The sequence below is a fragment of the Xiphophorus hellerii genome, chromosome 7 (assembly GCF_003331165.1).
Source record: "Xiphophorus hellerii strain 12219 chromosome 7, Xiphophorus_hellerii-4.1, whole genome shotgun sequence".
Taxonomy (NCBI): domain Eukaryota; kingdom Metazoa; phylum Chordata; class Actinopteri; order Cyprinodontiformes; family Poeciliidae; genus Xiphophorus; species Xiphophorus hellerii.
In genome coordinates, this window is record NC_045678.1 from 30,970,103 (window position 1) to 30,994,593 (window position 24,491).

Below are 24,491 nucleotides of genomic sequence, written 5' to 3' on the forward strand. Positions count from 1 at the left end.
CTGATTTGCACTTTGAGTTTTTCATTTAAAAAATGACAATCTATAAAAGGAGTTAAGAAATCATAAAGTTTATGAATAGTAGTTCAATATAATGAGCTCTGCTAATTTAGTTGTGCTAATGCTAAAGTGCCAAACCAATATGGTATTTAGAAGCTGCTAATGCTAAAGCGCTAACTTTGATTAAAATTATATCTGCCCTTGAAAACTGGAACCCGGGAACAACAATTAAACGTAGCTAAAATGCTAATAAGAGAGCAGCTCCACTATTGGTGAATTAGCAGAAATATTGAACAAAAAGATACAAATGAATCAGAATCAGTTTTACTGAGGACAAAAATGAATAAAAGTCCCGACTGTTCAGTGAGGACTGGAGTAAATAATGGCATTTATAAAAACTTGTAGAAAGATATGTTAACACTTACAGAAACACCAAAATGACGGGAACGCAGACTGTTCATAAATCTGATGGCGAATCCTGAACTTTTCATGCAACCAGAATAAGAAATTTACCCAGAATTCAAACTTTGACCCTGAAGACGCCCGTCAGGATTCAGAGCTGGGTTGAAACGAGGAGCCTTGTTTGTAGTTGGAGCCAAAAGCGGGTCATATGAGCCCAGTCCTGACCGGCGGTAACTTTATACATGTGCTTATGTGCCAAGCAGTTGGTCACCAGGCCAGGCTGTGAAAACTGCTTTTACAGCTTCGTCCTTCGTTGGTTTTTATTGGGTTTTAGGAACCGTCCTCAGGTGCTGGAGGGAGTTCAGATCTCAGGCGTTTTCTGGGCTTTTCTGCACATTTAGTGGTGGTTTTAGGCTGAAAACGAATCAAAAGAAGAGTTTTGTTTTGGCACAATGGGGGCGAGCATCTCTGCCAAGACGATAACGTTCCCGCTTTAAGACTCCTGTTTGTTTTGTTAGCTTCCAACAACTTCCTGGGATGTGCAGATTGTGGGTTTGTTTCTCAGACTTGTTGAATGTTAACAAAATAATTGTTGTTTTATCTCGGTGAAATGACGAGTTTCTCCAGGAAGTGCAGACATCAGTTTTATATCAAAGACAATTATTATGCTGGAGCTCGTCAGTGCGGGAAGAGTTCGGCTCTCTGCAGAGGGGAGGAACGGTGGGAATCTGCACGAGTCGACTTTTATTCTTCTGAAAACAATTTTTACTTCAACTATAAACCAAAAGTTTCTCCGATTTCTGTTGGACCAGATTTTGCGATCATTCCTGAAGCAACGAGTCGTTGCAGTTAAAAATAAAGCGCATTAACATGATGGGGTTTACTGTATAGAGGAAGAGCAAATTTAAGGTTAAAATTAAAACATTTCTCCAATAAAAGTTTTACAGGCTTTCACAGCCCGATTTCTCCTGGACTCAGTAGTTAAAAAGCACACAGTGGTCCAAATAAAACCTTCAGTAGTCTTTGCTGGATCAGGAAATCCTCGTTCAGAGTCTCCCCGACATCTGATCACTGCAACCGGAGAAATGTTCCCCGATTTCAAAACTTTGGCTGACGTGGTGCTTGTAATTCCAGTTAGCAGAGCGCAGATATTTGGCCCATCAGCACAAGACAACTGAGGCACATCGAGACTTTTCATGAACAAATAATGTTTTTAGATGGAATATTTTAAATGCAACACAAAGTTTATCTGATTATCATAGTTTTTGCTCTTTTTGATTTCAAACACGGTAAATCGGCATCATATTGACTTAAAAAACTAACAAACAAATACAGCAAACGTTTTCAAATAAATAGTGACGCAAATCTTGAATAGAAAAGTCTTATAAAAATAAAAAATGATATTCCTGTGACCCTTGAACTCTTTAAATGTGACGATTTGGGCCAAAAGTTTGGACTTCTCCGGTCCAACATGGCCTCTGATCGACAATCAGATTCTAAAGGCTTTTCATTCCCATAAATCCAAATATCTCAACAAACAACTTTTACACAATATAATACAATACAATTTTACTTATAAAGCAAATTAAAACACCACCACTGGTCGAAGTGCTGATTATGATGAATAATTGTAGGAAAGTAAAACATCCTGAAGCCAAACAGAAAGTTTTCACAAAATGTAAAAAGTTTCTTGGGAAACAAGTAGAAATGTAAGATAGATGGAAAAAATGTGAGTAAATGTTAACCAACAAATTCAGAACTTGGACTAGTCTCGGATGTTTTTTAGGAAAAAATCTATGAAATTTCTGAGTTTCAAGAGTAAAAAATTTTGACTTTTAAAACTCAAATTTCCAAAAGTTGAATTTTCTTTAACTTTTCAAGATCAATGTTTTTTTTCTAGAAAATTTATGGGATTAATCTCAACATTTCTAATTTTTTCTAACAAATTTTTGATTTCCAAGCTTGGTGTTTTCTGAGTATTTTTTCTAAAAAAAAAAATTTTTCTTTTATGGAAATTTACTCCTTTTTTTCTATCTACAGTGGCTCTGATACACTGTCGTAGATTGAAATATGCTTTTTGGATATTAAATAACTATAATCATTAATTTAGCTTCTTTTGAATCGGACTCAGATTTTTTATCTCCATCAAAGCACATTGACGCAGAGAAACTCCACCATTGAAGTGCCAGATGGGAAGTTTTTGCATAAGCAGCCATGTTTTGTGAGACGTTTTGGGTGGAAGTCACCTGGACTGGGTTTCTCCCTGGTTCTCCAGCTGCAGGTGGGATCCCATTAAAACATTCCTCAGCTAGCCGCTAGCCACTTTCCATGCCTGGTAGTTAAATGTCATAAATATTACCGTACGCTGCTTTGGTTTTATGGTCTGTGGGATGTGAGAAGAGATTATGGTGGCGGTCACATCCGATCCCGGCGGAGGAACCCTCCATTTGGGAGTTCGTCCGTCTTTGATGAAAGGCTGGAGGAAACTAGCAGACACTTGTTCGATTGTCCCAGCCTGCGCGCTGCATTCCTGCAGATCTCCTTTTATCTGCTCCTCTGTGATGACAGGAGCCACCGCTGCCTCTAAAGAGATGACATTATACAGTCGCTCATTTGGGAAGATTCAAATTACTCAACTTAAACATCTGTATTTGTAAGTTTTTGTAGCATTTCCAGATGAATTAACTGTGAAATAATGCGATGTGTGTGTTGGTGTCAGATGCTACGACGGAGAATTAGGGCAAGAATAAGAAAAAAAAATAAAACTGAGAATCTGGTGTTGGAGCTAGCATTTTTGCTAACTCTGAAAATGTTTAGCTTCCCATAAATAAATGTTTCGACTTATTTTCTCGTTTTGTAAACTTTGAGTTGAATAAAACCACCACTGATGTGACGTATGTGTCATTAATTTCCAGTAACTAACTGCCATGTTGCCATGTTTACATCACCAGAACTAATATTTATGATTAGCACTTTAGCTGTAGCACAATTAACTATTTTGCTAGCTGTGCCAACCACTGCGCTAATCAATAGAAAATTCAGATCTTGTGATGATATTGTTGCTCAGCAACAGAGGCGGACAAGCTTCTGCTAATGGAACATATTTTTAGTTTAGCGCTTTAGCATTTTTGCTAACTTTGAAAACTCTCAGTGCACAATTTTTCCAGAAAAATTCTACATTTCTAATTTACTGGGCTGTTTGTGGAGTTTCATGATGTAGCACAGGGTCCCTGCCGGATGGAGGATATCAGTGATTACCATGTTAGCATAGCGCTCTAGCATTAGCAAAAATGTTTATGATTAGTGCTTTAGCACAACTAAAGCTAAAGCAGCTTTAGAGGATGCTAACTTTTAGTTCTACACTAATCAAGTATCTTGTGATGATATTGTTGGTTTTGAACATTAAAAATCCATGAATAGGCAGCGGCGGCCATTATTATTTCTGTAAACATTGCGCTTGCGGTTTGGTGTTGTAAACTGTTCACACTGAAGTCTGATTGGGTTGCATTTAATTAGTACGGCAAAATAAATCTGATTTCTGCAAAAAATGGAATTAATCATGAAGACATAAAAACCTGAGACCTTCTGAAAGATCGAACCAAAACAGAAAAACTGAATCAGTTCCTCCAGATTTGATGGCCAGGAGTTTCCATGTCGATGTTTCTCCGGTTGACATGGTGGCGTTGCAGATCTGTCGGGTTGCTGTGGAGCCGCTCCGACTGAGGAAAGCAGCTGACTCGCCCTCAGGTCAGAGTTCATAACGCCACTTCCTGCTCGCTGCACCTCAGACTTACGCCTCTAAGAGGTTTATCAGCTCGTGCCTCGGAGATTACCCGGCGCTTACGATCAGGATGATTCCTCCTCAAACGGCACATCTGAAGCCAATTTCTACAGAGAACACCAGACGGCTTAAATGAATACATAACTTTATTTAAATAAATGCTTTGTCATTACAAAAAAGACAAAGGTTAAGAGTACATAAATTACAAGTTGAATAAATATTACACAGTGATATTCACTTTTATAATTTGAGATTTTTTTCAGGTTTTTATATATTTTTTTAAATCTGTCGCTCCAAATACTGACCAATATTTCCCGCTGCCACCGATGGGTCTGTCTCAGAACACCAAATTACGAAAGCCCGATTGTCTTTACAACCAAAAATCTGTTATGTACTCTGAACAAACAAGCTGTACTGCTAACTGTCCTACTGAATAATGAAGGATGACTTTAAACCAACTGGAGACGGGACGTTTCCCAGAACTCCGTTTCTGTCTCTCTGATTGGACCTAAGCTGTGAAATCGGTGACTCCCTCATCGGGGGCCGTGGCTAAGGCCTGGCAGCGACCACGGCGCTCACTCGTTCTTCCTCCTCCTCCTCCTCCTCCTCCTCTCTGTCTCGGTGCAGCGTCTCCAAACCCAAAGAGTCGTTGCTACAATCTGAATCCAGGCTTGGGCGTCAGCGGCCCCTGTCACTTTAACTCGAAACGCGGCTTCAGAAAGGAAAGTTCGCCAGACTTTAGTCTCTGCCGACCTCAGGATCGTCGTCGTGCATCAGGATCTACTGTGAGTTTGAAAAATAAGGTTTGCTTTGCTTAACGTGATTCCACTGGTATAGTGCTGTGCAAAAGTTTTAAACCACTCCTTGTTTTTTAACACTTTGCTAGCAAACAGTCAAATGTTCTGCTAATGCTAATGCTGGTTTTGATCAACAGATCTTCCAGTTTTCTGACGTTTCTCTTTGGACTTTAGGGACACTAGTGTAAGCCTTAAATGGGTTTTAAATGGAAAATATCTTATGATCTCCTTTAGCATACTTCTGCTAATAGTGGAGCTAAGTTTTAGCTTAGTGCTTTAGCTAACTGAGAACATGTAGCACACTTAGCTTCCCCTAAACTGATGTTTATCAATAAATTGAAGAGTTATTTTACCTTTTTAATTAAGTTTTGGTAATTAATTGTTAAGAACTCTTTAAATAGTTAGATGTTTTTTTTTATCATTTCAAGTAAGAGCTTTAGCATTAGCTTTAGCACTAGCAGAAATAGTGCTTTGCAAATATTTAGCACACTTAGCTTCCCTTAGATTAGTCCTAACTTGACTGTTTTCTAAACTTTTACGTGAATAAAGTTCAACATCTATGTTGAAATTTTGGATATTGGCTGACTCCTCTGTCACGTTCGTTAGCGTTAGCTTCAATTAAATTCCACGATGATGTAGCGTTTTAGCGTACTTAGCTTCCCTTAGGTGAATGTTTTTGGGTTAATTTTAAAATACTAATTTACTTGATTGATCTGTAAACTTTCAGTTGAATAAAGTTGGACATTGATGTTGAAGTTTTGATTATTGTATTCTTCAAGTATTCAGGCTTTTATTTTGAAGTGAATAAAGACTGTAACGCAGCACTTCAGTTTTCTTTCTTTTTAACAATCTTATGGCAACATGGAACATTTTAAAATTAAATTGGTGCCAGAGGATTGCAGTCTTCCAAGGGTCGCTATAATTTGAATTTAAGGTAGCACTTTAGCATTAGCCTCTGCTAACTAGCATGTTGGTGTAATGCTTCTGTGTTTGCAGAACTAGCTCTTTGTAGCGCCAAATCAGTACATCAGCCGTTTTCTGCCTGTCAAACTGTTATTTTTGCTGTTAGACCTGAATGATTAGAAGAAATATAAAACATCAAGCAACTAAAGTCCGTCATAAAACACAATGAGAACCCTTCAGGAAGCAGAGAACCGTTCAATAAAACCAGTTTAAAGATTAAAAGAGATTGTTTAAAAGCAGAAGTTAAAGGAACGACTGAGGATTTTTGCACAGCACCTCTGGATGCACACATTCCCTCTCGCATTTGCAGAACAAACAACTTCCCGACATTCCTCAGCTTCCCGTCTAACTCCCCGTCAATCGTTGGCATTCACATAAAAACAGAAAAGTGAGAATCTTAGCTTATTAAGTCATCAAAGGAAGAGCAGAAGGTTCTGAAACAATGCAGACAAACGGACCTGGACTGAATTTAAGGGACCGACCACATTCATCGTTCTTCTCTGTTAGCCTTGAAGCTCGTCCTGAATATCGCCCCCTGGTGTCGCTTTCACACCAGTGCTTAAGTCTGTTTGTAGGAAGGCACAGAGAGGAGAAACCGGGTCCGGAGACCTGCTCATGTCATGTTCTCACGGCGCTCCGTTGAGAAAAAGGCAGAAAGCTGAGAGATGAGGCAGTTTGTACTCCCACTGCCCTGTGAGCTGCTGTAACAGGACACTTTCCAATTCTTTACAGGCAAAGAGTCTTTGTTTTCTTTACATGATCTGGCTTTTCTCTACAGGAAAAACCCTCAAAGAATATTAAAAAGTAATACACCATGAATATGTTGTACTGACGGGGAAACATGGCTCAAAACATAGGGCGATCTTTTACTTCACTGAAGGCAAAGAAATCACAAATAAAACCACAAAAAAAGAGTCAGTTGGAGAGGAAACCGCCCCGATCGGCAAGGTTGATCCCCCGCCCCCCAAAAAAGCAATCCCAACTTGGAAAAATCAAACGTGCTTCCCGTCGCTGAAGCTGAGAGTCTTTGATTTGACCAGCGGAGCTGCGTGGCGCCCCACCCGGCAGCTTTCATAGGCACAGTTGGCATGTCAGGCTAGCTACGTGGTCGAAGAGCCGCTCACGTGTTCGTCTGCGACCGTCTGAACGCTCCGAGTCCCAAAGACGTTCGCTGCGTTGGAGAGGAAGGGCCGTCGGGTTGGCGACGGTCGAACAAAAGAGGAGGAAATACAACGTTCTGCTGCTGGTTCTGAAATAGGCCCACTCTGTAACACACCAACGCGTCACACTTTCACACAGGTTTCTAAACAGAATCCCCTTTCTATAAGTGCTCTGATGAACCCCCAGAAAAACCAGAAAGCAATAATTTCTCAGCCAATTCTCGGTCCCACGACACACAGCTGGGTCAGTTTTCTCCTCCTTCTTGTGGTGAATTTTTTACAGTCAAATGAAGAGGTGGGGGGATCCGAAGTAGTCAACCTTAATCAGAGAATAGTGCTTTTTCTTAGTGTCTCTGGTAAAAACAGGTTGTTGGTGTGAGCAGAGGGCGGAGCTTACAGGTGTGACTCAGAGAAGATGCGTGGGCCCCGGGTAATGTGACGGTTATGGGGGCGGGGGAGAGGGGCCGGGGCTTTCACTCGTTGATGCTGCTCTCCAGGTCTTTGCACTGAATGTCGCCCCCGCTGTAGTCCGTCCCCGGCAGCATGACGCCGTATTTGTCCACGCACCAGCAGATGCCCCGCTTGCGGCCGCGAGACGGCTTGCACTGCAAAACCAGAGAATGGGACAGTTTCAGTGAAAACGAACACAAAGCAAACAAAAATGCATCGCAGTGTACTGGGCCGCATATCTCCAGCACAGCTAAAGGCAATTTCCAGAGCCGGGCTAAACCAGCAGCCACATTCGCTGGCCTGAGCACCGACTGTTCAGAGAAACTGCCTCTGTAGCGTCGACTTCAAGGCTGAAGTCTAAACAGTTCATGTCCAGCATGTGCGGGATCTGCAGTTACGTTAGTTGACCTTTGATCTGTACAGATCCTGTAGACTTTATGACGTTTTAACTACGGTCACACAGCAGGTCTTGATGCTCGGCTTCGACTTTTTGCTTAATTCCAATATTTATTTTTTTTGCCTGGTTGTTTGTGCTAATTAAATGCGACTGCAATCAGAGTTCTGTGTGAACGGTTTGAGACCCCAAAGCAACCTACATGCACAGAAGAACAACAACATAGTTGTCACGCAGCAGCACTGTGTCTTATGGAGGTAGTACTGGCCGCCGCTGACAGAAGCTGCTTCAGCCTCTGTTTACGTCCAGATTTACTGGATCTGACGTCTTTTGGAGCAGAATTAGGATGCATGTCTCACGCCAATGACCTAAAAGTTAAATAAAATGCTTTGAAAACCATGGGATGTGTGATATAGTTCCACATGTTGAAGTGCCGCTGCACGGATCATGACTTCCTCTGACTGTCCTACAACATGTAAGTTAGGTTGATCGACCAGAAGCGGTTCAGTAAAATCACATCTCTGACCAGTGGAGGTTTCCAGCAGCCCCGAGTAACCCTGCAAGGACTGAGCCGGTACATATGGATGGATGAGCTGACCAGTGGACAGATGTTTGGTGCTAAAGCAACCAAAAGGACTCTGTCCATACCTTGTTGACCTGCACTGATCACAAACAGCCACCCAAACCTCCCCAGGTCCTTAAATCCACACTTATCTGCTTTCCTCCGTGGAGGAACAAGATACCAGCTGCTACCAAAGTTGCATCATCCCTGAGGAACCCTGATCACATCCAAGCCCCACTAAACCCTGATAAAGACGTTCCAAAGGTTGGTTCTGCACCACGAAACGTCAAGTACAAATTCTTTCATCCTTTAAACTGAATTTTTATCTGGGTTTCATCAGCAAATCTCTGTCACAATGCAAAAGATAAATCAGAAGGTTGTCAGTGCTTTGCACCTGCTAAACTGAATTATTAGCCATGTTTACTCAAGATTTAATCGTGTGCCTCACTGGTTGGGTGTGAGGCAATGATTACTCCAGATGTAGAAAGGATATGGATATAAAAAGGAGAAGAAACCTTCTGCTAGCTGCTGCCTAACCCACCTGTTTGCGCTTGAAGAACCCTTTCCTGTCACAGTTGGGAAGGTACAGAGACAGGGCCATGACCCGAGAAGTGTCCTTCATTTTCTGGATGATCCCATCCAGTTTCCTCCGACAGGGACCCTTCAGAAAAATTCAGCAGTTTGTTAAAAACCAACATTTAAAACCTTTAAAAGGTATCAGATAGTGGAGAAATCCCACATCAATAAACATCCACAACAGAACTTACGAATTCAGGCTCGTGCTTGTCGATGTCCATGGGGGAATAATCCACGCTGGTGCTGAAGGAGCGCTGCTTGCCAAGCTTCCTCTTCTGCTCTTTGCGCACTGCGATCACTTTTTTACTGTTCACAATGTCTTTGGGATGCAGCGGCACCTTGGCTGGCTGCACCACGCCCGTGACGTCCGGAGTCATGTCGACGTCCACCCGATCTGCAGGACGACATCAACCAAACGGCGTTACACCAAGTCACGACGACTGGCAGGAGAAACGGATGTTAACTGGAGGATTTGCTGCATCAGGGCAGAAATGCTGCGTCTTTGTCCACCGCAGGAGACAAAGCAACAAACAGCATAAAAACAGAAGTTCATCCAGATTCTGCAGCGGAAACTTAACAGATGTTTTAGGAGAGGAGACTGGATTTTCTCTCCAAAAGCAGCAACACTTAAATATTTGTTAGCAAGCTATGCTAACTCATCAAGTTGAACTGGTGAGCAACTTCTGCTAATGTGCTAATAACGGAGCTCATTTTTTGCTAACCTTAGAAACCTTTAGCTCACCCAAATTAGTTTGGATAAATTTTAACGTGAAAATTTACTTTGTAAACTTTTGAATAAAGTTCAATATTTTTGTTGAAGTTTTGGTTATTGACTGTTGAGGATTCTTAAAGTAGTTTCATGTTCATATTTATGCTCTTATTTTGAAGTGAATGAAGGCTGCAGTTCCATTTCCCCTTTAGCATTAGCTCGGACATTTTAGCATGAACTTCTGCTAAATAACGTGTTGATATCGTATTCATTGTTAACTGGACTGATGTTTGGATACTGCTTTAGAGTTAGTGCAGCTAACTTTCAACTAGTGGTTCCCCATGGCTGCGGTTCTGGTGCAGCTCGCTAACAGACATGGACCCAGATATTACTGGGTCGTTGGAATAATTTGAGTCAGAATCTGATCTGAGACGCGACTCGAACCAGTGCTGCTTGGGTTTCAGGTTTAAATGGGAGTTTTTCCCAGTGGAGATCCCTGCCCCCTTCTGTCTCTGGGGGTTCGGCCCTTAAGCCCGGACCCCCAGCCAGGGGTCCTTTAAGGCCACAGAACCAGCCTCCGGCCCCCCACACACCCCTCCGTCCCTCCGGGCTCGGCTGGACCCGAAATGCTGGGCTGTTGTGGCAGCGGTGCCAGCGAATGACCCCGGTTATATTTATCCGGTTTGGAAAAACCACTGGTGTGTTGCACCGAGTCAGACCCAAAGAAACCAGAGAGGACTGTCAGAACCGAACACAGACAGACCCGGGTCGAGTAGGGAGGGAAATCGCTGTTCATCTGGGTTAAAGAGGAGCAGCCTGACCCAGCGTGAGCGTCTGGAGCGGAGGGACCGGCGGGGGGCTGATTATCAGGACTTGGCTTCTGCTCCCCGTCTCTGAAATGAATCTAACAACTCATGACTTGGCAGGCCCGACTTCGTGTTTAGATACGTCGCTGTGTCTCCGCACTCAGACTGCCAGGCTGTCACTCGCTATAAATAAATACTTCAAGCATTTCTACATGTGACCACTGTGGAAAAACTCATTATTCCTGCGCTACAGTCCAATAATTTGGATTGAAATGCCACATATTTGGCCATAAAACGGCTGCTAAAAACGAGGTCTTTTTTTTTTTTTACACGCCTTTTTGTTTCGTGTGTAATTTCATTTGCAGCAGAACAAAAAAAATAAATTAATTAAACGCACAGCTCACTGACTTAAAGGGGCAGTATCATGGAAAATCAGTTTTCTCAGCTTTTTGTGTTTGAATGTTTTTCCCTCATCAGAAACGAACTGCAGTGTTGCTATGATTCATGTTTGAGAAATCCTTTAACCTCCATGGCAACAGTTTCAAACACCTGGGTGGACCTAGCCCCGCCTTCGAGGTGAAGCTCCTCCCACTCTCAGCTCCTTCAGACTAGCCAGTAGCAATTAGCAAACAGCTGCTGAGTTCATTACAGGAGCTGCTTCTCAGTTAAAAATGTTAAAGGGTTTAATAGAGGAGCCATTTTGGGATGACTTCCTGGAGGCGGAGCTTCAGAAAGAGCAGCAGCTTCTTAAAGAGACAGAAACCCAATTTCAAAGTGTTATTTCTTTTAAGTCATCTGATTTGAATTTTCACAGCTGAAGGTAACATGGCTACTAGATTGTGCTATAAAATGGCACCATGTGCCTGGAAAACATGTTACTACCCCTTTAAGGAGAAATCTCAATTTAAATTTTAAAAAGCGTTAACCATCCATTGCAAAGCAGCTCAGTTTTTCCATGCTCTGGTACCGGGCCTGTACCGGGCTCACAGGGTCTGGTTTAACTCCTGACAGCTCCAGCGCCGCACCTGATACTCCTGTTTAAAAATTAACATCTGCACACAATTAGGCCTCATGAATATCCCAGGATGCTCTTGGGCTGCGGGCCAGCAGTGAAAGACGAGCCCCTGCTCTCTTCGTGTTTCTCTCTGCGCTGCATCAGGATGGAAAGAGGCGGGTCCGGTTCTCCCAGCTCTCACTGGGTTTCTGCGGCTCCCAGTCCGCCGCGGCCCGCTTTGATTCGCTGCCTCTGAAATTACATCTTTACCAGATGTAAGACAGCAGTGAATGGAGATAAATGAGGACAATGACAGTAAACCATCCCGCAGCATGACGGGGCTGCCGCCGCCGCCGCTGAATATTTGAAGGCTTCAGCCTGAAAACGCTGCAGCGCAGCAGGAAACCTGCAAACCTGCAGAGTTTCCTTCCTTCTGGCTACATGGAAGGAAAATCTAAAGAAACGACGAGTCTGGGCTTTTGGTCATAATGTTATGCCTGATAGTTATTTAAAAAAAACAACTACAGACTAAGAATGTCTCATTTTGACGCAGCTGAAAAGTCAGAAAAACCTTGAAAAGATGAGGTTTTGGTTGTATCAGTGAAACCGGTTCTGGTCGGGTCGGGTCAGAGCAGCAGGATGAAAGCCTGTCTGAATCGGCCGGTTCTGTTCGGGTCGAGGTTTGTGCTGTGGATCTGTGCGGCAGGAAGCGGCCCTTTGTGAGCTCAGAACTTGTTCTTTGCAATCAAAAAGTTTCCTGCAGTATAAATAGCAACCAGAACAATTCAAGGGTCGTTCATTTCAAAACAGGACTTCAAGAAGATGCAGCGTGTTCCCCGAAGGAAGAGCTGCTGAAGGTAAGCAAACGGGCCGAGCTGCTCTACTGGACTCGGCTAATTTTGGTCTGAGGTCTTGTCCCATATTTGGGTTTGGGTTTGCAACAAGCCGCACACGAGCAGGCAGCGTCTGTTTGGGTCACCGCAGAGCAGTTACTGGGTGTGACCGACCTCCAGATAAATCCTCCAAATCTGGAGGATCCAGAGGATCTGGAGCGAAATGTTGAACTCATTCCCACTTTCAACACCATGAATGTTCTTAAAGGGCCAGCTGCAGCAAAATGCACTTTAACAAACTGTTAAAACTTTAGAGCTTTCTCTGCATTCAGTAAGGATTCTTCATATTAAACACATTTTCACACTGATCGGTTGTTTGCTATCACAATCACAGATTTTGTGATACTAACTCAGAAATATTTGCAAGGAATTCTGCAGTATTTGTGCGTATTGATCACAGGCAGCAGCGCTGTAAAAGTAAATGATGATTTTAAATTTTTGCACAAAATTTGCATTGAGCTCACAGTTATGCAAAAAATGTGAGCATCTGTTGATTTTGCCTGAAAAACTGCAGAAACTGATTGATGTAATTTGTTGTTTGGAATCTCGACGGCCACATAAGAAGCTTCGACAGGCCAGATTTGGCCCCCGAGCCTTGAGTTTGACACATGTAGAGGATCTGTTCAGGGCAGGCGGTGGAGGATCCTGAAGCAGAAAACCTAATCCCCTCTTCTTCTTTGGATATTTTTCTGCAGCAGCTCCAGATAAAAGCAGCTGCTGAATGAATTTCGTGAACTGTGGATGTTATTTCCCCTAAACGTTGCTTCCTGCACCAGAGCAGAAAGATGCATCGCTGCCAAACATCCTGGAGGTTGAGCTGCGTCTACAATCGTCGAGGTCAAAAGGTTCATGTCGACTTTCACTCTGTTAGCAGCTAAAAGCTGCAGGATCTCCAGCTCTGTTCTGGTGAAGTGAAAACAGGAAACCCTCTGAGAAACAAAAACCAGAAACTTTCACTGATTCCTGCTGATTATGGGAACAGAAAACACGTTTCTGATGGGAAACCGACGGCAACCGAGACGTTCAAAGAAGCTTCTGCAATCAAATCAAAGCAGTTTTTATGTTTACTGACAAATTACAGCAATCAGTCTCCAGGATTTCATGGAAATTCATGATTGTGACTTTATAGCAAATTTTCTGCAAAGTTGGTCAAAAACATTTGATTTAAGTGACAAACTCTGACCTGCAGGTGGCAGTATTTTATATTTGTACTACACTGCTGCCTCAGCCTTAACGCCATCGTCCGTGAGCGAACAAAAAGTCACATTTTGTCTTAGGTACACATATCGCAAAATTTTTCACAAAAATCACAACATGGCAAAAATTACAAAAAGTTGTTTGATATTAAATTGTAAGAATAGATGCCGACATTTATCAAAGTTTAACGGGTTTCATTAATAGGTTCTGGCACAACGGGTTCGTCAAGTTGATGGAAATGAGTCTGACCGCCTGACTGGACGATGTTTTGCGTTCTGGGCGCCGGTCGTCTGAATCAGCCGTGAACAGATGTCAGCACTGAAAGCCGACATGCGGCTCTTTCATGCTAATCGGAAACACTCTGGTGCCGCCGTACTTATGTGAAGTTCTCGTGCAAACATGAAACACTGGAGGCCTGCGGTCGCCTCATCTGCTGATGACTGTAAATATTAATGCCAGAGTGGCGTGAGATCGGCCTCGTCTCGCTGGCAGAAAGCTGCACATGCAGGGTGAGACTCTGCTGCAGGTTTCCTGTTGCTTTGCAAGCATTCTGCCGTAGGAACCACTTCTTAATCATCCTCTGCTTCTTGGCAGAGAGAAATCTGTTGAAACATAAGGCCCTTTCAGAAGCCCCGAGGGTAGAAGGCCTGCTGCCATAAAGTCATATCTGTTGGCAAGCTTCCCCAGGTCTGAGTCACTCGCCGAGCCAACAGAGCACACACCAACCCCGGAGCAACTGGGATCCCAGCGCAGGAGGAAAGCAGGAATTAATGGGAAGGTGTGAGAGTTCACGGTTCCTCCTCCTGGTCTGCCTCGCTCAGCTGGTCCAGCTGGTCCCCTGCAGGAACCAGGCGCTGGCCGGTCCGCAACCGGACGCCTCCAGGAGAACAGACAAGCATCATCAACCCGAACCCGGCAAGAAGCAACAACAAACAGGAGTCTATTTCATCCGTCCATGGCCTGGACTCACTCATCCCTCTTCAGGGCTGAGGTGTCTGTCTCCAGGAATCACACCTCAAAACCAATCGACCCAACAAACCAAGGATCTCACCCAGCAGAGGTCAAGTCCAACCCACAGCGTCCAGAGAGACACCAGGCCTGGTTCACATGGCAACATCTTCAAAACCTGAAAGACCCCGACACGATAAAAAGTCTCAAACTGATTTAATTCACCAAAATTCAGATGTTACTCTGGAAATCTCACAAAATCTCAAGACCAAACGTGAGTTCAGAGTAACCAAACATGACCGACTGGTTAGAAGCAAAGCCGATAGTTTGTGACAACATTTAACAGAAAAACCGATACAGAGACGTTGACTACGTCCACCGGACTTACTAGTTGTTTTGTCTTTGGTGTATTTTGATTCCCTTCCATGTTTCTGTCACTTTGCCTTCTGATTGGCTGCATGTTGCATTCAATGGGCTGATATCGGACCAAGATAATCCAACATGTCGACATCCCTGATACCAGAGCAGAGCAGAACGCTCCGAACACACAGCAGCAAAGTCACTCAAGATCAACCTGAAAATCAGGGCATCCTTCAGTTGTAGGGAGAAATCAGGACGAAAATCAGCAGGACAATCTGTGAACTAGAAAACCACCTGAACTTTTCCAACCCACAAAACACCAAGAAGTAAATGTGGTTTACTTGGCACATCGTCAGTCAAACCGCCGCATCATCATCATCAGCCAATTTTCCCAAGATGATCTTAAGACTTGGGGGACCATGAAACATGCGTCCCTTGTTTAGGGAAAAGTTGTTCAACTGGATCCGATTGGTTGACCAACTTTAAGCCGCTTTCTCTGGGGACAAATTAGCCAAAAAAGTCACGTTTTAAGATCGAAGCAGACGTAACCTGTCGATTTGTATCTACGGATTGGTTTTTTTTATCTGCAGTGAATCTCAGTAGAAATGTGACGATTTTAACTTCCAACAAACCAAAACCAGCAGAGACACCGCCGGCTGTCGACCTGAACCTGTAGGCGGGGTTAGCTGGTTGATGGTTAGCTGGTTGAGGGTTAGCTGGTTGATGGTTAGCTGGTTGACGGTTAGCTTGTGAACGGTGCGTCCTCTGGAGCATTCAGACTCCGAGGTTTCTGGGTGTAAAACTGTCTGACTTGTCATCACCACCAACCCACAATCCACACGGCCCCGCCTGAGTCGAACACACACACACACACACATTTCTGACAGGCAGCTCCGGCTTCACGTGACGTCAGATAGCGATCGATGCTTCGCACAACACCGGGTTATATTTAGAACAACAGAACACCTTCGTTCTGAAACCTTTGTCTGGACCAACTGGATCCAGTTGCTTGTGAGCTGATGAAACCCCAGAGTGACAGACACACCTTAAATCATTCAAGACAAACGGCTCCATCTCTCAGCCTCACACACGCAGATTTAGTGGTAATCCGACTCTGAGCAGCCAGGCAGGGCGACCTGCGAACCCAACCTGCATCATCTCCCGTTGAGCCACGAACGATGCTTTACAAACTCAATAAAGAGATAAATTTATGAGCTGACAGACACAAACCATAACAACCACGCTCTAAAACGACCACGAGTCACGTTGCGTCGCTTCTTCACTTCCAGCTTCAGTCATTCATCCAGCAGGGCTGCATCCAATCTGCATGGGGCCCGGGGCAGAAAGACCCCGGATCTACCTCTGGCTAAACCCTAAACAAAAAGTGCATCTGGGTTGTGTAGCCATTTTCACTCCTTACATTTTGCATTTTTATTTCAAAAATGTGTAATTTTTATCCATCCATCCATTTTCTAACACCTTGTCCCTTAGAGGGGTCAGGAGGAGCTGCTGCCGCTCCAGCTAACGTTCCAGGTGAGAGGTGGGTCACCTGGACAGGTCGCCAGTCTGCCACAGGGCAGAGCCATTTTTATATCAAAGTGATTCAATTAACTGTAAAAACAAAAGTGACTGAATCATTTCGTGAAGTTACAGGTGCAGACCAGTTTGCATATCCCTCAGGCCGGCACAACAAACTGCCACGCAAGAAGAAATAGAAAACTGTAAAAAAAAAAATTTTAACAACAGAAAATGTGTCAACAGAAATCAGAGAAAATACAATTCTTGTATCAAAATGATTAATTTTTAACTCTAAATGGTTGAAATTTGATTTGAAACTGAGGCTGAATGTTTACAGGGGCAGCAGTTTTCATATTCCTCGGGCCGGCACCACAAATAGTCAGAAAAGAGTCAACTGTAGAAAAGAAAATTAAGAAAGGCTTTTTGAGGCTGTTTTCCTTCCATATATTTTGCAATGTAATAAAAGAAACTGCATACAATTAATTTAGCAAAGTAAGAGTGGAATAAAGTGTAACGTTTGAATCAAAAATGATTCATTTTTAACTGGAAGCATTTTAAATTTGAACTAACTGCTTACAGGTGCAGCGCAGTTTGCACATTCCTCGGGCCGGCTTACCTCCGGTCGCGGCTCCGGCGGCAGCGGCGGCGGACTTGTAGCCCTTCTCGTTGGTGCAGACGCCGCGGCCGTGCAGCAGGGCGTGCAGCGGCTTCTCCTCGCCGCTGCGCGGCAGGCAGCGCAGCCCCTTGGTGCAGGTGCCCGTGTAGACGCCGCACGCCTGACCCTCGGCCAGCGCGCAGGTCAGGCAGCAGCCGCAGCCCGGCTCCTTCACCAGCTGGCAGCCGACGGGCACCGGCGGGCACATGGACAGCGCCTTGTCATCGCACGGCTCGCAGGGCACGTAGGAGGCCGAGCAGCGGGAGAGCCCCAGGATGATGGTGAGCAGGAGGCAGCAGCTCAGGAACATCTTCAGTCCGTCCCGGTCTGACGGACAGCCCGACTCAGAGCAGATAATCCGATTCTCACAGTTTATCCAGGAGTGCAGCTCTCCAGTAAACCCGTCATGAACAGCAGGAGTTCTCTCTGGGCTTCAGGAGTTTTTCTCTCTGGGAGTAAAAAACCCAACCAGCGGCAGCAGCGGCGGTCCTGCGCAGCCTGTCCTTCCTGTTGGACTCCTGCAGACTTTCTCCAGCAGCAGCAGCAGCAGCAGCAGTTTTCCTCAGCAGACTGATCAGCTGCAGACCCGCCGAGCCTTTTTAAAACAGCCGAGCGCAAACCCGGGACCATGAATACGGCGAGCAGCAGCAGCAGAGGGAGGCGCACTTGTTCCCGGCCTGGCCGGCGGCCAGCAGGAGGAGGATCCCAGTTTCACCTCGAGCCACCGGGCGACGGCTCAACTGATGCGCAAAACCTGCGGATCCCGCAAACAAAACCACTTCTGCACCGAACCACGCGCAGCTTCTGACGTTTGCTCACAAAAAGTGAAAGAGAAAATCAGAGTGGAGATGTTTTCTGTTTGACCGAAAATCCCCGCAGTTTGTCTGCTGTCAGCGCAAATGAAAGGAAAAGTGCAGGGAACAGTTTGGGAAACCCCCCACTGTTTGCATTTCTTCTCGGTTTGTGCGCAAATTCTGTCTGCACTCCGCAGCACCTGTTGCGTCCAGATGGAAGCAGGTTCTGCTGCGCTGCGTTAGCCGCAAAGCAGCGCAAAGTGCGCACAGGGCTGCGCTGTTCTGCTGCAAACCGCCGTTCTGACCGCATTTTCTCCGCTTTTAATGCAAAACTCCGGAGAAATCCGCAACTTTTCTCGCTGTATTCTGACGCTGGACGCCCGAGGCTGAGCTCGCCGCTAGAAGGCGCTGTTAGCAGCGCTTCCATCCGCCCGGCATTCCTCTGAAATGACAGTTTTATCACATTACCAGCCCCAAACTCCGACTTGAAGCTGTAATCCACGCTCTGCTGAGAGAACAGAAAAAACTCAGCTTTTCCGTGGAATGAGTGACTGCGTAATGATTTAATTTGACTGGTTTTGTTGCAGAGCCGAGCTGAACATCCAGGCTGCTCGCTGCATGGCTGATGGAATCAAAGCCGACATATCTGCGGGTTCTGCTCCCGCTTCCTCCGGCTCTTGTTTTGGAGGGACACGTTGGGAACGTTTTAGTCACAAACGAGTCCTGCAGCTTCGACCCAAACAACAACAAATAAAAGCAGTTTCCAGAAACTGAGGGGCGTGACAGGATCCTGGGAGACATAAATCTGGTGATAATGAAGAGATTAATTAGGACAATAAAGCAGCAGGGTTTTAATGATGCGTCTCTGCAGGGGAAATTTCCTCCAGCTAAAGGATGAACATCGTGCTCTTTTTTTGACCACTGAAGGAACTCAATGTTCCAGCTCTTTTCTTCCCCTCTGCTCCCCATTCTTTGCTCGATGCAAATCCTAATTCCCCCCGGATCTATTCATGCATCAATCCATCTGTTCCTCCCTCGGAGCGGCACCACCCTCCTCCTCCTCCTCCTCCTCCTCCTCCTCCTCCTCCTCCTCCTCCTCGCATCCTTCTGGCCTAAGAAGCTCCAGTGTGTTTGAAAAGTGCAAACTCATGTCTGAACATCTGAAATTCTCCTCTGGGTTTTGAACTCTTATTACCAAACCAGAGGCGGAGAAAATACTCAGAAAGTCCAAATAAGTAAAAAATAAATGAATTAAAAGCAAAACTACAGAAGACGGTTTGGACCACTGGAAAAAATGTGAGATTAAAGTTGATTTGGGAAAAAAACGTTCAAATTCTGAGTATTTCAAAAATTTGACTCTAAAGTCAGAAAAAAACAGTCAGAAATTTGAGATTAAATTCTGAGATTACAGTCATGATTGATTTTTGTTTGGTTTTTTCAGTTGCCTTTATCTTCTTCTGTACCAAAAGTAAAAACGTGTTTCTAAAAATACTCAAAATATTGAAAGTAAAACTTTTTGTTGAGCTCAGTTTGGATCCTGAATTATTTCGAAGTTTATTTTATTTTATTTGTCTCTTTTTTTGATAAGTTTTATTTCCATTCAGTCCTTCTTACTGGTGATTTTTTGTTTCTCTGGTTTAGGAGTCAATTTGTGAGACAATTTTGAGATTAATAAAAAAAAAAATTAAAAAAAATCTTTTAGAAAAAGAAATTTTGGGCTCCAAAAGTAAAAAATTTGCCAGAGAAAAAAGAGAAATTTTGAAATCAGTCTAAAAGAAGGTCTAGAGCTTGAAAAGTTAAAACATGTTTTAAAAAATGTTTTAACTCTTCAGGTCCAGAAAACGTTCATGTTTTTCTAGAAAATATGGGAAATTAATCTCAAAATTTCTGAGATTTTTTCTCACCAAAGTTTGACTTGGAGCTCAGAAATGTCATTTTTATGGAACATTTTCTGTGTTTTCTTTCCAAATTTACTCCTTTTTTGTTTTTCATATATTTTCTAGTAAAAGTTGAGATATTCTGGGCTTGTGAAGTCGAAATGGAAAATATTTCAGAGTTTTATTCTTTCACATTTACTCCTTTTTTCTGTTTAACGGCTCTAATGTGCCTCCATAAAAATCTGAGTGGAGAAAAATAAAAAGCAGGAGCCAGGATTTGTTTCAATCAAGTAATTTTCTTTTTCCATAACTCAAGTTAGAATAAATTAATCTGGCTGCCATTTAAGTAATTACAACATAGATTTATGACGCTACGCTCCCTAAAATTACTCAAGTTAATGTTATTCAATCAGTTAATTTAAGAAGAACTAAACCGTTTGGAGGCAGCGAGTTGAGAGGATCAGTAATAATGTTTTACAGTGCATGGCTGGCAGTCACCTCCATCAGTTTGACCCCGTCGGTGACCCCTGACCGTGCCGTGCCAGCCGTCCTGCCAGTGAAACGCTGCGCTCTGATTGGCTGCCGCACGGCTGCGGTCGTAAATCTGCGCCGGTCCTCGTCTTCAAACGTGCTGCAGCCGAGCCGAGCTTGGACCGAAATAAAAAAGCCACAGATCCATTTCTGAACTTTTAATTCCAAGCTTTTAGAACAGCTTGTTCCTGAGAGAGCCGTTTTATTTTCTGGAACGTCGCAGCAGGTTGGACTCATGTTATGAAGTGACATGATTACATGATGACATGATTAATGAAATTTCACGACTTGGTGGACTGTTGGATTCTGCAAGCTATGTTTAAAATGCACAACAGTAAATTACCAGCACATTTGCAAAAGACATTTATTAAAAGAGACTGCATTTATAATTTGAGAAGAGATTAAAAAAAGAACTAAACAAATGAAAACCAGAAGACATCCATTTTTTTGCTCCACTTAATCTTTTTTCATTCAGACTTTACACGTGACGTTTAAGCTGCAAACGAATGAAATGAAGAGATTTAACCTCCGATTGATTCTGATGGATCCTGCCATGACCTTTGACCCCAAACCTTCAGCTGGATGAGCCGCTGAAGGAGACGCTGAAGCTCCCTGCGGTGCGTCTGCTCTGGTTCTGCTGCAGCTTTCTTCCTGATAACGGAGAGTTTTCCTTTCCGCTGTCGCCACATGCACTGGGTTCGAATCACCAGCCGTGTTTCCATCTCCTCAGAAAACATCAGTGGAAAAAATACTTCACATAACTTCCTCAGTTTCACAGAAAAGATTTTTCTGTTTGCTTGAGGTGGAATTCCGGTTTTCTGGAAAGCAGTTAACGAGTTAAAGTTGTTAGTTAAAACTAGCCTTTCCTATTTATTCATGTTGTAATTATGACTCAGTTCTGCAGTAATAAAGTCTAAATCATTCAGTCCAGAATAATAACTCTGAACCGGACTGCTAACGGCATCCCCCTTTCATCCTTCACATGTATTTAAATCTAATCTATCAAGCATGGCGGTGGCTGCGTCATGCTGTGGGGCTTCCATTGACAGTCCCATTGAGACGTCTGGATTCGTTAAACCAGTATGTTGGATGTTTGGATCCCAGTTGGGCGTTCCAGCTGGAAAATGATCCAGACTGGTTCCGGATTAAACCGGCTAATTTTAAGCTAACTGAAGATTTGATGTCAACTTCCAGAAAACACCAGAAGAGCCTCAGGTCCCTCAGGAATGGACGCCGTCGGGATGCTAATGCTATGTAAACACTGGAGGCAGCATCAGAGAAAAAACTTCAAACTTTCTGTTTCCCAGAAAGAGTTATGACATTTTTTACTCTGCATGTTGGACATTAAACTCCGAGCTTCCTGTCTGCATGCTGTCAGAGATCCTCAGACGTGTTTGAGTTCAGATCATTCCTGTGTTCAGGTGATTTTATGGTGTTTATCTGCCTTTCATCTGGAAAATAGAGAGCAAGAAGCGGCTCGTGAGCTTTCCACTTCGTCAGGTCGTCACGTTCCGCGGCGCTTTCCAAACCCTCCGCTCTGCTGCTCATTCAAAAGCTGCAGGTGCGTCTGCTCTGTGTCGCCGCGGCTGCAGGTCCGACCGGCTGTAATTCAGCCCACATGCAGAACAGCCACACGAGCAACAGGCTTCTGCAGTCAGAGCGCCAGAGGAGCCGTCATGGACGCTTTGGGGTTCGCTTGCAGACGTCACCGTTTCATCACATCGTTCCCACGTGTCTGAACCGAAAATGATCCGCGCCATCTTGGTAGGAAAACAGCACAAAGCGTAGCTGAGCCAACAGAAATAAAGGCTATGGACACACTTGACCAATGAGCAAGAGAAATATATATAAACAAAATGGCTGCTGTCGGGATCGACCCGAATGAGACGGAGAATGGAAACATCCATTTTCTAACACCTTGTGCCCAGTGGGGTCAGGAGGAGCTGCTGTCTCTCCAGCTAACGTTCCAGGCGAGAGGCGGGGTCACCTGGACAGGTCGCCAGGTGACCCCTGGCGCCACTCCATGCAGAAAGACCTCAGGGTCGAGAATCAAACCCAGGACCTTCTTGATTCAAGGCAACAGTGCTACAGAGCAGCCAGAATGGAAACATGTCAGATGTCAATGTTAGTGAATATGAAGAGTGTTTATTCACCTGATTAACGAGGTTCTGGTGACTGGCAGCCTGAGTACATGCAGTAACAAACATGTTGGCTACATTAGCTAAGCTAACTGCTAGTTCGGCAGTAAGTGTCACTGATATTTATCTTAGTATTACACAGAGGAGGCGAGAGAACTCACAAATTGTAATGGAGTAATAGTTGTAATGTGAACGAGGCGAGAGCTAGTTCTATTGTTTATTGTTGTCAAAGCAACTCCATAAAACTGCCTACCAAGATGGCCGTCAGTCGCAAACTCCACGGATGTGTGATGTCACATGAGAACTGTGTGTTGTGACTTCCGGGCTTTTTACTTGGCGATCAGGTCCAGTTCAGTTAAATCCTCCCAAATAGCATCAAGTCCAGTTACAGGGGAATATGATGAAATTTAAAAATCAATAATTAATCCATATTCATTGGGTCGGGACGTCGTTGGTCAACAGGAAGCTTTAAGTTAGAGGCTGAAACTGAAGGCTAAAGAAATGCCACCAAAATTTAAACAAATGTGACTTTTTCACAGCAGTTTGAAAACTTAATTCTGATCTTTTCATCCAAACAAACTTTGATTTGAGCCACTTCTATATTAAATTGGTTACATATCCAAATAATTTCCAAAGTGCTTACGGCCTGAAACAGTCATTTTCTGTGACTTTTCACTGATTCCTCTCTAAACGTCTCCTCGCCCGTTCTCGACTCTGACTGCCTGAAACTCCCGGAGGGAACGGACCGACCCGAACGGGTTGAAAAATATGACCGAATATAAAAATATCCAGGCAGCATCAGGAGAGACTAAAGTAAAGTTCTTCACTCAGACAGAAAGCTGAGCTGCGGCCGGTCGTGTTCAGTCATGGTTATTTATAATAACAGGTTCTTGCTGTTTTAGATGAATGGAAACTTCTGGGTGATGAACGTTGAACTGGTCTGGAGTCAGTCCCAGTAAAAAGCTTTACAGATCCCAGGCGTAAAACTGAAGACGTCTTCAGCAACGTGTTGCTTTCGCTGCCCGTCTTGGACACCTCCGGCTCCTCGGATTGCTCTTTGCTTTCGGAAATTATTCAGGAACATCTGCAGACTAAAAACAGCCGGCAGCTTGTGAGGTTTTACACGGCCGGCTTATCGCTCAGATAAGCCCTCGCTCCGACTCGCGTTACAGCCTCATGCAGGTCTCCTCCCGGGGAACTTCACCCCGACTGGAAAACCCGTCCACTCGGGCGCACGTCCCACCCGCTGTTGACAGCAACGCCATGGCAACGCTGTCAACTGCCACCAAGATGCCATCCGAGTCACGGCCAGCTGGAGAGTTTGAACTTCCAGTAAACCGATTTTTTATCTTGAAGTGTTTGGCTTTCGCCGAGCCGGCCCACATGCTCAAGAAAACCCACAAAGTTTCCTTCTGTCGTTCAGGCAACGCGTTGCTGATCCGATCGCCGGTTCTGTTAATCCTCTGTTGCTGTTTGACCCGTTTGTTCTCTACGCCTCATTAAAATCTGAGCTGCAAACTTCAATGCTGGATGTGAAGAATCGTTTTTACAGTGATCAGATATAAAACTCCAGATAAGTTTGGGTTTGTTGCTTGTGAAATTGTTGATTTGATGTTTTTCACTCGGAGTGGAAGAAATAAAATGAGACTGAATGTGTTGCAGGTTTACGCTGCGGATAATGGAGTCAGCAGCATGTTGACAAACGGCTCAAACCAGATATTTAACACTTTCATCTCACTGTGTGATGTTAAAAGAGAAAAATCTTCTCCTGTTTTTGAATAGTTTGGTTTATCAAAATTATTTCCACCTGCTAATTCAGAATCAGCTTCATTTGAGAAAACAAACTATTTTAAATATAAAGATTTTCTTGTGAATATACAAAGTTTTTACAGAAGAGGAAGACATGTTTGAATTAGGACAGATATTCATGGTACCAGCCTGAATACTAAACTCTAAACAGTTCATGTCCAGCATGTGCGGGATCTGCAG

The 24,491-nt window shown here is 44.0% G+C and overlaps 2 protein-coding genes across 2 annotated transcripts in view; one reads left to right on the top strand and one right to left on the bottom strand.

The window, feature by feature from the left end:
- igfbp2b (insulin-like growth factor binding protein 2b) overlaps nt 1–15,866 on the top strand; it is a 30,271-nt gene extending 14,405 nt beyond the window's left edge. The window contains exon 5 of the mRNA XM_032566957.1: nt 15,848–15,866. The gene's annotated coding sequence lies outside the window, so the exon portion shown is untranslated. The remainder of the gene's footprint in view (nt 1–15,847) is intronic.
- igfbp5b (insulin-like growth factor binding protein 5b) lies at nt 4,309–17,472 on the bottom strand. The gene is made up of 4 exons (XM_032566955.1): nt 17,124–17,472; nt 9,274–9,476; nt 9,048–9,167; nt 4,309–7,705 (listed from the first exon to the last, which is right to left on the bottom strand). The coding sequence occupies exons 1-4, from the start codon at nt 17,470–17,472 to the stop codon at nt 7,574–7,576; spliced, it is 804 nt and encodes a 267-aa protein (XP_032422846.1). The 3' UTR covers nt 4,309–7,573.
- Between the last annotated feature and the right edge of the window lie 7,019 nt (nt 17,473–24,491).